Source organism: Carcharhinus amblyrhynchos, chromosome 17 (genome assembly GCF_965287045.1).
Source record: "Carcharhinus amblyrhynchos chromosome 17, sCarAmb.v2.hapA, whole genome shotgun sequence".
Classification (NCBI taxonomy): Eukaryota; Metazoa; Chordata; class Chondrichthyes; order Carcharhiniformes; family Carcharhinidae; genus Carcharhinus; species Carcharhinus amblyrhynchos.
In genome coordinates this window covers 18454446-18466953 of record NC_137340.1, presented here as the reverse complement: position 1 = coordinate 18466953, position 12508 = coordinate 18454446, and the positions used below count along the sequence as shown (strand labels likewise).

General features: G+C 42.1%; 1 protein-coding gene across 1 annotated transcript; it reads right to left on the bottom strand.

Moving 5' to 3' along the window:
• Nucleotides 1-5212: 5212 nt before the first annotated feature.
• LOC145354568 (homeobox protein vex1-like) lies at nt 5213-12045 on the bottom strand. The gene is made up of 3 exons (XM_080206031.1): nt 11769-12045; nt 10573-10769; nt 5213-5497 (listed from the first exon to the last, which is right to left on the bottom strand). The coding sequence occupies exons 1-3, from the start codon at nt 12043-12045 to the stop codon at nt 5213-5215; spliced, it is 759 nt and encodes a 252-aa protein (XP_080062157.1).
• Nucleotides 12046-12508: the final 463 nt, after the last annotated feature.

Sequence of the window (12508 nt, the reverse complement as noted above, 5' to 3'; positions counted from 1 at the left end):
AGATGAGGGAAATAGAGGCCAGTCAGCCTAACATCAATGGTAGGTGATGTTTAGAGGCTTTGAAATGGAAGAACATACAAACATGCAACACCGAAGTAGGTTAATAAACAAGAGCCAACATGGATTTGTTAATGGGATATTATGTTTTATTTGATGAAACAATGATGAGGACAGTGATTGATGTTGTGTATATAGATTTTTAAAAGGCATTTGATAAAAGTATCACATAATAGATTGAAGTTCAGGGATTTGAGGGGCAGTGGCCATGTGCAGACACAATTGACTATGAGACAGAAACAGTTGCATTGCAGGCTGAGAGAATGCATTGGTGTCCCACAGATATCAATGTGATTGCTGCTCCGTGTGATAGAAATGAATGACTTGGATCTGGGTATACATGACATCACTTGGAAATGTAATAAGCAGTGAGGGGGATGGTAATCGAATTCAAGAGGACATAGATGGGCGAAATGAGGAAGATACACAATGGATTATACAGAGAAGTGTGAAGTGAATGCGACAATTTGGAGTGGGTACAGGACAGGGAGACCTGGGGATGAAAAAACATACACACACACACACACACACACACACACACACACAAATGTTCACGTCATTGGTTTTATAAATGAAAGCACAGAGGAAGTTATGCTAAACAATTCGTAAAACATTTAATATGCTTCAGCTGGCATTTTGTGGCGAATTCTAAGTATTACACTTTAGGAATGAGGTCATGAATTTGGAGACGTTAGCCGGAATTTTACCGTCCCGCCTGCCACAAGAAGCGGAGTGGGCGAGGGATGGACCATGGGAAGGTCTGTTGATCTCCAGCGGGATTTTGCAGTTGCGGGATGAGTGAGACTGTAGAATCCCACCCTTTAGGAGAGAATTACTAGAATAGTAATGGGGGTATGGAGCATCAGTTATGTGGTCAATGACTAGAGAATATTGTCCTTCTTGAAGCTGTGAGGGTAAATGATTTTTAGAGACATGCAAAATCTTCTGATGGTTACAAAGTAAAAATTGTTTCTGGTGGCAGAAGGGTTAGTAACCATCTGACACTGATTTAAGATAGCTGGCAAAAGGATCAGAGGCAACTTGAGAAAAATAATTTCTGCACTGCATGTTTTCATGATCTGAAGGACACTGCCTGAAAGGGTGGTGGAAACAGATTCAGTAATAACTTTTTAAAGGGAATTGGGATAAATAATTGAAGGGGATGTTTTAGGGCTATGGGGAAAAGCAGGGAATAGGGACTAATTGGATAGCTGACATTGGTCGAATGGAGCAAACAGCGTCTCTCTGTACTCTATTATTCTGTGATTCTCTGCCTTGCATTTAATGAAGTACTTTTTGACATGTAGTCGCAGTGACAGAGTAGTACTAAGGTTATATATCTATAGCATGCCTTCCATAGAGGGTTGACATAGTTCCAATTGTTCATGGTCAGATGTGTCACAGGCAATTAGCTGCAAAGTTGCAACACTTAATTCCTGTTCAAGAAAGAGCTCAAGTGCAGCACGTAGAAAAATAGAACTTTTGACACTTTCCATTTGGTGGCCTAATCAAATGTTTGTGCAATGAAGGGCAAGTGTTGTTGAGGTTCAATTCTAATGGAAAGTTTAGCTGGGTTTATGTTGCGAAAGGAGAATGAGGCAGCAGCGGAGACTTGCGTGACTGCACCGAAAAATGCTTTGTGTAGAGCAGAGAAAAGCCATGGACCCACCCAGGATGGACTTGATCTTGGGGAGGCAATGAGGAAGATGCTCAGTGGACCAGAAGCTGTGTGCTGCAGTATGTGTATGATTCAATAGAGTCTTGGGAAAGTATTGATGATGGGGAAGTGGGGGTCTGGGAGAGAAGCAGGGTTTATGAAAGGAGGGAGAAGGGGGCAAAGCAGGGCTGTTTATTGGGTGACAGAAAAGAAACACATGGTTGGACCAATACACGTACACATCGATCATAAAATGTGGCTTAGTGTTACAAGTGCAAAAGTAGTGACAAATGTATCACTATACAGCCCATGAATACAGCTGAAAGGCAAAGTGAAAGGCAGTGATGAATAATCCAGAGCCTAACTGGAATCAAAAAGAGTCTGGGGGCTGGTACCAATCACAACCAAGATTGCGGCAACCAAAATTTGTGTTAAAGCTGCCAAAGAAAATCACCTAACACAAATTTAAACTTCAGTATATTCTTTCAGGGCAGCATGTGGCACAGTGGTTAGCATTGCAGCACCAGGGACCCGGGTTCAATTGAGTGACTATGTGGAGTTTGCACATTCTCCCCTTGTCAGCACGGGATTCCTCCTGTTTCCTTCCACACTCCAAAGATGTGTGGGTTAGGTTGATGGGCCAGTGAGTTTCAACTCATCACCACTCAGTGCATAAAATGTTATTCTTCACATTCCCCATGTATCTCTTGCCCAAAATGTTAATTGTACCATTAGCTAACTGGAAGAGATTTTCCTTGTCTACTTTATCAAGCCTATCATAATCTTGTGGGTTGTTAACATCCCAAAAATTCAGGGTCCGTAACATTTACAGGAACATTATATCACAATTTGAACAAATGTGCCTTTGAATTTCATTATTGCTGCTGTATTCAGGTAATTACATTTTCAGAATTTGTTATCCCTGGTATCCAAACTGGGTTACTGCGTCCAGTTCAAGCAAAAACTCACCAACGCTTCTTAGCTAGTACCATCCAAACCTATGACCGCTACCAATCTAAGGACAAGTGCAGCAGACACCACCATCCCTTGAATTTCCCCTCCAAGCCACCCACCCTCCTGACTTGGAAAAGTATTGCCATTCTTTCACTGTCACTGGGCCAAGATCCAGAAATTCCCTCTCTAATAGTGCTGCAAGTGTAGTTGCATAACATGGACTGCAGCGGTTAAAGATTGCAGCTCACAATCATCTTCTCAAGGTCAATTAAGGATAGGCAATAAATGCTAGCCTAGGCAGCAATGTCCACATTCTGTAACTGAACAAATAAAAGAACCTCACTTCAGCTAATTGATTAGAAATAGTCAGCATGGTTTTGTAGCGGGTAGGTCGTGCCTTACTAACCTTATTGAGTTTTTTGAGAAGGTGACCAAAGAGGTGGATGGGGGCAAGGCGGTTGACGTGGTATACATGGATTTTAGTAAGGCGTTCGATAAGGTTCACCATGGTAGGCTTCTGCAGAAAATGCAGATGTATGGGATTGTGGGTAATCTAGGAAGTTGGATCAGGAATTGGCTATCAGATAGGAGACAGAGGGTGGTGGTGGATGGTAAATATTCATCATGGAGTACAGTTACGAGTGGTGTGCCTCAGGGATCTGTTTTGGGGCCACTGTTGTTTGTAATTTTTATTAATGATCTGGATGAGGGTATAGTTGGGTGGATTAGTAAATTTGCTGATGACACCAAAATTGGAGGTGTGGTAGATTGTGAGGAAGGGTGTCATAGTCTGCAGGGAGACTTAGATAGGTTGCAGAGCTGGGCCGAGAGGTGGCGGATGGAATTTAATGCAGAGAAGTGTGAGGTAATTCACTTTGGTAGGAGCAACAGATGTGTCGAGTATAGGGCTAACGGGAGGACTTTGAATAGTGTGGATGAACAGAGGGATCTAGGTGTGTGTGTACATAGATCCCTGAAAGTTGGGAATCAAGTAGATAAGGTTGTTAAGAAGGCGTACGGTGTCTTGGCGTTTATTGGTAGGGGGATTGAATTTAGGAGTCGCAGTGTAATGTTGCAACTGTACACTACTCTAGTGCGGCCGCACTTGGAGTACTGTGTGCAGTTCTGGTCCCCGCATTACAAGAAGGATGTGGAGGCGTTGGAGAGGGTGCAGAGGAGGTTTACTAGGATGTTGCCTGGTATGGTGGGGAGGTCCTATGAGGAGAGACTGAGGGATTTAGGGTTGTTTTCGTTGGAAAGAAGGCGGCTAAGAGGGGATCTTATTGAAACATATAAGATGATTAGAGGTTTAGATAGGGTGGATAGTGATAGCCTTTTTCCTCGGATGGAGAAAGCTAGCACGAGGGGGCATGGCTTTAAATTAAGGGGGGGTAGCTACAGGACGGATGTCAGGGGTAGGTTCTTTACCCAGCGGGTGGTGAGGGATTGGAATGCCCTGCCTGCTGCAGTTGTAAATGCGTCTAGTTTGGGGGCGTTTAAGAGATCTCTGGATAGGTTTATGGACGAAAAGGGATTGGTATAGGCTAGTGGGTCATTGTTTTTGTAACTGGTCGGCGCAACATCGTGGGCCGAAGGGCCTGTTCTGCGCTGTAATGTTCTATGTTCTATGTTCTATGTTCTAATTTGCAAATAGTAGCCACGCCAATTTAAAAACCAAGGTGAAGGAATTGTATTGTTTACGCTACACTTTACACTTTACGCTACAGCTCATTATAAATGTTTTATTGCCATGTTCTGCTTATATCATTGCTACTTCCATTCTAGATTAATACTGCAATATGAAAGTGTGGTGAAAATATCTGATCAATATTAAGGAACATAGAAATATTTTTGCTTATTTAGACTGAGTTATAAATCTTGGAAGGTATAGCATTGCAAGCTTACAAGGAAGAAATGAGTGGGCATGGGTTCCCACAGTTCAGAACATCTACGACTAACCCACAAAATTCAGGAGAAACTCATTCGGAGGTAATGGCCAGTGTCTGCTTTCTATAAGTTCACATCCCAATTTGGATCTGAAGAGTTCGGTGGAAAGAAAATTGGACAAAGAAAGAAATACATTGCTCATAAATTGATTGAAGCAAACCATAGGGAAATGAGTCCAAATATTTTATATTTATATTATAGTGTATATGATATAATGCCCCAGCAGCATTCTGCTTTCAGAAATAGTGGCTCCGACATACAACTTTCCTATGTATTTGTGCAGTAGCTCCTTTGAGAACTTTTAAAAAATATAATTGCACAAGTTTCAGTGAAGAGGAATGTGTCTCACAACAGTGCAAATCAGTGCATTTTCCCTCAGTAGCACAACTTAATTTAGGCTGAATTATACAGGACTGATTGCTAATGAAAATTTACCAATACCAATACATCATGATTTAATACATATAAATGTAATAATATCCCACATATGATTGTCAAATACATGAGAAAAAATATACTATAATATATTGCATGATGCAAGGTTTAGAATGATTCCTTTTGATGTGTATCTGATGCTGCCGTACATTTAATCCTTTATTAGATACTGAGGTAGGGATGGAATCGACGAGCTGTTGCACATATCTGAGGTAAATTCGGCTGGTGTTCAAGAAGTGGTGAAGAGGTAGAAGTCTGGTTGTGGTGAGGTCCAAATTTGACACAATGAGGAAAGAGGCTGGAATTTGCCATGGGATACTGACTGTGAATGGAGGCATATGGGTGCGAGAAATACTGAAGGAACAATCTGGACTTGAATGCCTCAGCCTGAGCATCTTGAAGCTGTTGTTTGAATTTCATTCGGCGATTCTGAAACCAGGTTTTGACCTAAGAAAAGGATATAAAATGACAGTTCACCACCAATAATTATGCCATCGGGTTTGGTACCATTTTAAGTACATAAGTACAAATGTCAAGTCTTCCTTCTTGCATGCCCTCCTCTCCACAATCCTTATGGCGATGTGCCTTTTGTAGGAAAGTATGTGGATAGAATGACTGACATCAGAAGCCATACAGCATGCAGGTGCAGGCATGTAATAAAAACAGCAAATGGGATCTTAGCACTTGTTGTAAAAGGACTGGAGTATAAAAGTAGAGAAATGTTGTTATTATTGTTTAGGGTATTGGTGAGACCACATCTGGAGTATTGTGTCCAGTTTTGGTGTTGTTATTTAATACTGTAATATGAAAGTGTGGCGAAAATACCTGCTCAATATTGCTTATTTAGACTGAGTTATACATTTTGGGAGGTGTAGCATTGCAAGCTTACAAGGAAGAAATGAATAGACAAAAGTTCCCACAGTTCAGAACAACTATGACTAACCCTCAAAATTCAGGAGAAATTCATTTGGAGGTAGTGGCAGGTGTCTGCTTTCTGTAAGTTCACATCCTAATTTGGATCAGGTGGCATTGGAGACAGTTCAGAGGAGGGTCACCAGATTCATTCTAGGAATGAAGGGATTGACGTACGGAGAAAGATTAAACAGCTTGGGCTTGTACTCCCTGGAGTTTAGAAGGATGAGGAGATCTGATTGAGATATATAACATTTTTAAAGGGTTTGCTAAAGTAAATGTAGACCAAATGTTTCCCCTTAGGGGGTAATCTTGAACAAGAAGTCACAGGTATAGGTTGGGAGGCGGTAGATTTAAAACTGAGATGAGGAGGAAATACTTCTTGCAGAAAGTGGTGAATTTGTGGAGCTCACTGCCCCATTATGTGATAGAGTCTGAATTGTTGAATGATTTCAAGAAGGAGATGGATATATTTCCAATAAAAAAAGGGATAAAGGGATATGGGGAACAGATGGGGAGGTGGATTTGAGACCAGGGAGAGATCAGCCATCATCTGATTTAATGGTGGACCAGGCTCAAAGAGCCAAATTTGCTGACTTTTGCTTCTAATTCCTGTGTTCCTAAGTTCCAGAATGCTGTGAATCTGAATGATGAAGATAATAATGTTAGAGCAGTACCACCCTGCCAGCAATCACAATTACTTTTTCTTCCAGCTTTCCCCTGAAAATATCATTAGATCCTAATCCTGCAAGCACTGTGGGTGTACCTACACCACATAGATGGGAGCAGTTCAAGGAGGCAGCTCACCACCATCATTCTCCAAGGCAATTAGGGATGGGCAATAATTGCTGGCCTTCCCTGCAATGTCCTTGATGCATGAACAAGTAGGAAATGATCAACCTACCACCCTGAACTCACAGGGATATGACCAGTTGCCAGCTTGCTTCACCAACTCTCTCAAATTGTGACTCCTTTCTGTGTGAGTGGGGATAGAAAATGTCTGTGTGCCACTCAATATTTGGATAGTGTGCGACAAAGTCTGATCCCGCTTCACACAGAATTCACACCACTGGACATTTTCTAGCAAGGGATACTGAATAAATTCAAGCTGACATTTTCCCCTCCATAATCCAGGGACTGTAACAGCTTCCCTGCTGAAATTGGTTACCATAATATACTGAGAATAGAAGAAGGCTTGTTTCTAACAAGTATTAGTGGATCTTCAATGGAATTTGACACTGCGATTCAGAGCATATGCTGCCTAAGCGACAAGTTACATTTTATACAAGCCATCATGTGGTAAAATATACCAAGTCACTTCACAGGAGCATTATCAGTCAAAATAGGGCAGCAAGCTATATTAGGAACTGTTAGAACAGATCATCAAAGGTTTAGTCAAAGAGCTGGATTTCAAGGAGCAAGCAATTTTTTTTTTAAAAGCCAGAGGGGTTTAGAGAAGGAATTCCAGAACATAGGACACAGAAAGGTGAATGTCCACCATTACTAGTGGAATGATAAAAATTGAGGATGGGCAAGAAGTGAAAAGAAGTCAACATCATGAAGTGCCTGGAGATTAGACATAGGGAGGGGTGAGGCTGTGACGTTGGGGGAGAGAGCAAAGGTTTAAAAACAAGGCTGAGAATTTTTAACGTTCTGCCTCACTCATTGACAGAGCTAATGTCAATCAGCAAGAAAGGAGGTGGGAGAGAAATGGTGCAAGTTAGGATCTGGTCAGTAGCATTCTGGATGAGCTCAAGTGTATAGAAAGCGCAATGGAGGTTGCCCAGGGAAGCACTGAATAGTCAATTCGAAAGGCAAAAAAGGCAAGAAGATGGGTCATAGTACAGATGTGCTGAGGCTGAGGTGAAAGTCAGTGGCCTTGCTGCTTTTGAGGATATGCGGTTGGAAGCTCAGCTCAGGGTTAAACAGGACACCAATTACATAAGCCAAGTTTTACTTTTACTACACGCTACTTGCGGAGTGTTAGTGACATTATAACCTTTAAACCTATTTCTGTGTGGCTATGTATTGACAGGAGTAATTTTCTGACTGCTGCTAGTGGACATTTGCCAATGGAATATATTGTTAACGTCGACACAAAATGTTCTGACCATTTTGAATCTAGTTATTGAATGGAAGATTCACTTTCAAAATAGGGTGGGGTCATGTTTGAGTTTGACATTACACGTGTGGAGATGGAGGGTTTGGAAAATCTTGGGAATATCAGTATGAAAGAGGGGGGTTTGACCTGTGGGAGGACTGGTATTGTGGAAGTTGGGCATGGGAGCATTAGAAGGGAGCTATGATGTTTTGAAGTAGATGCAGCAGTAATGGGATCACCAGCTGTATCTGTATCTGGGAGAACTGATGAGTGGATTCTACAGTTAATACCAAAGAAATAACAGCCTAGGGTCTGTTTATGATGGAAGTCATGGGAAATGAGTGCATTGGATTGGGATCAAGGACCTGGGAGAATTTTGAAGGCTTTTTTTGTTTCAAATTCAACAGCCCTTGGGAGTGAGAGATCAGACCAGATTGCTGTAGCAATGGGGGTGAATTGTTGATATCATCAAAGGAATAGGATGTCTCAGCAATTGAGCATTTAATGTCAGATTAAACCATACTGTCAAATAGCTCAGGGTGGGGGTGTGGTGCGGGGGATTTTCAGTGTGGAGGACAACATGAGAACAGTTAATCACCTCCATTGACATCAATGGGAACATTCTAACAACACAAATGTAAATCACTGTGTTTACTGCTTGCTAGTCAGTTGGATTTCCTTCTTGACTATTTTATGTTTTAGTTAGCACCATGCCTCAAGGCAGTAAAATAAATGCAGCAACTTCTAGAATTACATGGTAGTACTGTCAAAATTGTTAAGAGGAAATTTAGGGTAATATTCAAATGTAGATTCTCTGTAAGAATATGTTGAAGAGAGGTCTTTACTCAAAATCATAAGCTATCTGTTGGCTATTCTGGTACTTTCTGTTGTTGCCATTTTACTGCATTTGAAACCAAAAGAGAAAATGCCAGAAAATCTCAGCAGACCCCTTAGAGGGTTGTCTGGGCTCAAAATGTCAGCTCTTTTCTCTCCTTACAGATGCTGCCAAACCTGCTGAGATTTTCCAGCATTTTCTCTTTTGGTTTCAGATTCCAGTATCCCCAATAATTTGCTTGAAGTTTGAAGTTTTTTTTGTGAATCTCTTTCACTTATCCTCTGCTGGGATGTCTAAGTGTGAAAATTGCTGCTCATGTGGCCATTTGCCCCAAATAAAAACATCACCATTTTAAACAAACACAAGTATTGCAGAAGCTGGGAATCTGAAATTTTGAAAACAACATACATGTTGGAAATATTCAGTAAGTTAGGCAGTATCTATGGAGAGAAACATGATTAATGTTTCAGATTGGTGATGAACTTTCATCAGCACTCTAATTCCTTCAGTGATGTAACTGAGATCAAGGAACTTGCAGTGTGTTAATAGGGGAGGGTGATGACAAAAATCTTCCCTATTATTTATGGAAGCATTTTGAGAGTTCCCGTTCAGTACATCAATCCATTAGCCAGCTATTCCATTGTGCTACTTTGTAGCTGATTTCCCATCCTGGCCAGGTTAGTTGGCAGATCAAGGTGAAAATTCTCCTATTTCTTGGGCAGGCTGATTATAAAATGACAAAGGCCCGCCAGTGATTTCCCAGTCATTTAGTTGCTCATTGTTACTGGGGTGTATTTGAAAGAAACATTCGAAGAATGGACTGATTACTGGTGCCGAGTCTCTGAAATTTCAGATCAAGTCCAAGATGGGTGCAATACCAAACTTGTCAGCTTGGATCAAAAAAGGTCTCTCTAGTGTGGACCATGAATTGGATTCAGTTGGATTTTGAACTTGTTCTTTGGAGCAAGCAAGGAATGGATTTAGCTTTGCCCAGTCCAGTCTGAGCATTGGCATTTGTAACTTTAATGATGGAGTAATTTTTAAAAAACTTGAGGGTCTATTATGGGTGGCTTGGTGACACAGTGGTTAACACTGCTGCTCAGGTTTGATTCCGGCCTCAGGTATCTGTCCATGTAGGATGTGCACATTCTCCCCGTGTCTGCATGGGTTTCCTCTAGGTGCTTTTGTTTCCTCTCATAGTCCAAAGATGTGCGGGTTAGTTGCTTGGCCATGCTTAGTGTCAGAGGGATTAGCAGGGTGAATAAATGGGGTTGCGGGAATAGGGCCTGGGTGAGATTGTGGTTGGTGCAGACTCGATGGGCCAAACAGCCTCCTTCTGAATTGTAGGGATTCTATGATTCTGGTCTTGGCTGTCTGTCTCTGTAGGGTTTGCACAATTTCCCAGTGTCTGTGCGGGTTTCCTTCAGTTGCCCCAGTTTCTTCCCACACTTCAAAGATGTGCAGATTAGGTTGATTAATGGGGTAATGACATGGGATTACGGGGATAGGGTCTGAGTAAATTGCTCTTTCAGACAGTCGGTGCAGACTCAATGGGCTGAATGGCCTGCTTCTGCACTGTAAGGATTCTATGATTATGGTTAGATGTGGGTCTGAGATTGGGAAGGCAACAAGGATTGGGAAGTGGCTGTGGTTGGGAAGAATCCCAGCTCTCACCTGTGTCTCTGATAGGTGAAGTTCTCCAGCTAGCCTCCGTCTCTGATCAGATCCCGGGTAAGGCTGACACTGAAAACTCAACTCCAGTCTGCTCAGTTGTTGCACGCTGAAGACAGTTCGGAGGCGCCGGCGATCAGTCCATTCCTCGCTCCTGAAGTCACTGTCTGTCTTTCCTGAGACGCTCAGTCTACAGGGGGCTCCAGCTTCTGTACAGAAAGGCAAACAAGGCAGCTGGTTGTGTCTGGTCAAAACATGCTTTTGCGAGACAATTATAGACAATCCATTGACTTCTCAAACCTCTGCTGCCCCTGGCTTCTGCATTTTCATTGGAATGAGAGGTTATTGGGTTAAAATAGCAGCCCCACAACTCCCTTTACCAGGTTACCTGGGCAGCACAGCAGCACACTAGGTTAACACTGCTGCCACACAGCACCAGGGACCCAGGTTCAATTCTGGCCTCGGGTCACTGTGTGGAGTCTGCATATTCTCCGCATGGGTTTTCTCTGGGTGCTCCGGTTTCCTCCCACAGTCCGAAGATATACGAGTTAGGTTGATTGCCATGCCAAATTGCCCCTTTGTGTGAGATGGGAATGTCTCGGGGTAAATAGATGGGGTTATGGGGATAGAGTCCAGATGGGATTGGGGTCAATGCAAATGGCCTCCTGAACTGTAGGATTCTATGGTACCTGATAAAATATTTAGCTTTCCCTTCTAAACAGTTGTATCATACGATTAATGTGAATGGATGCTCTAAATAGAACAGAACTGCCCAGAACCTGATAAATAACATTTTTAAAAACTTGATTGATTATTGTCGCATGTATTGGGATACAATGAAAAGTATTGTTTCTTGCGCGCTATACAGGTAAAGCATACCGAACATAGAGAAGGAAAGGCAAGGGTGCAGAATATAGTATTACAGTCATAGCTCTGGTGTAGAGAAAGATCAACTTAATAGAAGGTAAATCCATTTAAAAGTCTGATGGCAGCAGGGAAGAAGCTGTTCTTGAACCGGTTGGTTTTTATATCTTGTTTTCGGACGAAGAAAGTGGAAGAGAAAATGTCCGGGTGCATGGCAAAGCAAAAATAAATTTAGTAAAAAAAAACGATTAGACCTGTGGAAAAGTAGATCAAAGTTGAAACTATAGTTCATGAACACATGCCACTTTATTTATGAGATTCGCATCATTACTTACTCAGGAGTTCAGAAGCTTTCTGTGGAGATTTCTCCCCTTGGTTATTTTTTGTTATTGAGCTGCCACTCTTGTTAATGGGATGTCTTGTCTCTTGGGCATGTGCTGTCTGAGCTCTGCACAGGTCACAGTGTCCTGTCTCCCGTTCACCTTGAAGCGTTTTACTGTTAGGAGGCGAATGGTTGCCCAGGTTCTGGCCTTGGGCTAAATCCTGCCCTGGCTCCTTTAGACATTGACTGCTCTGTGCAAGCCATTGCACTGAAAATGCTCCTTCCAGCATCTGTCGGGTTGAACACAAACAGAAAGCTGCCGCCGTTTTAAAAAGAGCTGAGTATTTATGGGGACGTTTCCTTTACACCCGATGAGTAAATTTGTTTCCACATCAAAGCAAGGATTCCAATAAACAGGGGGTTGACTCACCAGCGATCCCTTGCAACATTCGGCAGCAAATACATGAATACACGACGTGATAAATTGGGGATATCGAGATGTGGCGCCAAGTTCAACTAGAAATAAGATGACATTATCAATATAACGATAAGTGTCGGTGATGAATTAACTGGAGGTAAACACTGTGAACCTAAACCGCCAGGCCATTACAAGACACCATTATCTGACAGCCCCCAAGCACAGCACATTTATAACAAGGGGGAATCCGTAACTATTTAAATGGGCGGCACTTGTTACTAAATCAGCTTAAATGACGTTATAACGGGTTCACAAAAGTTGGGTTCATTCAAGAG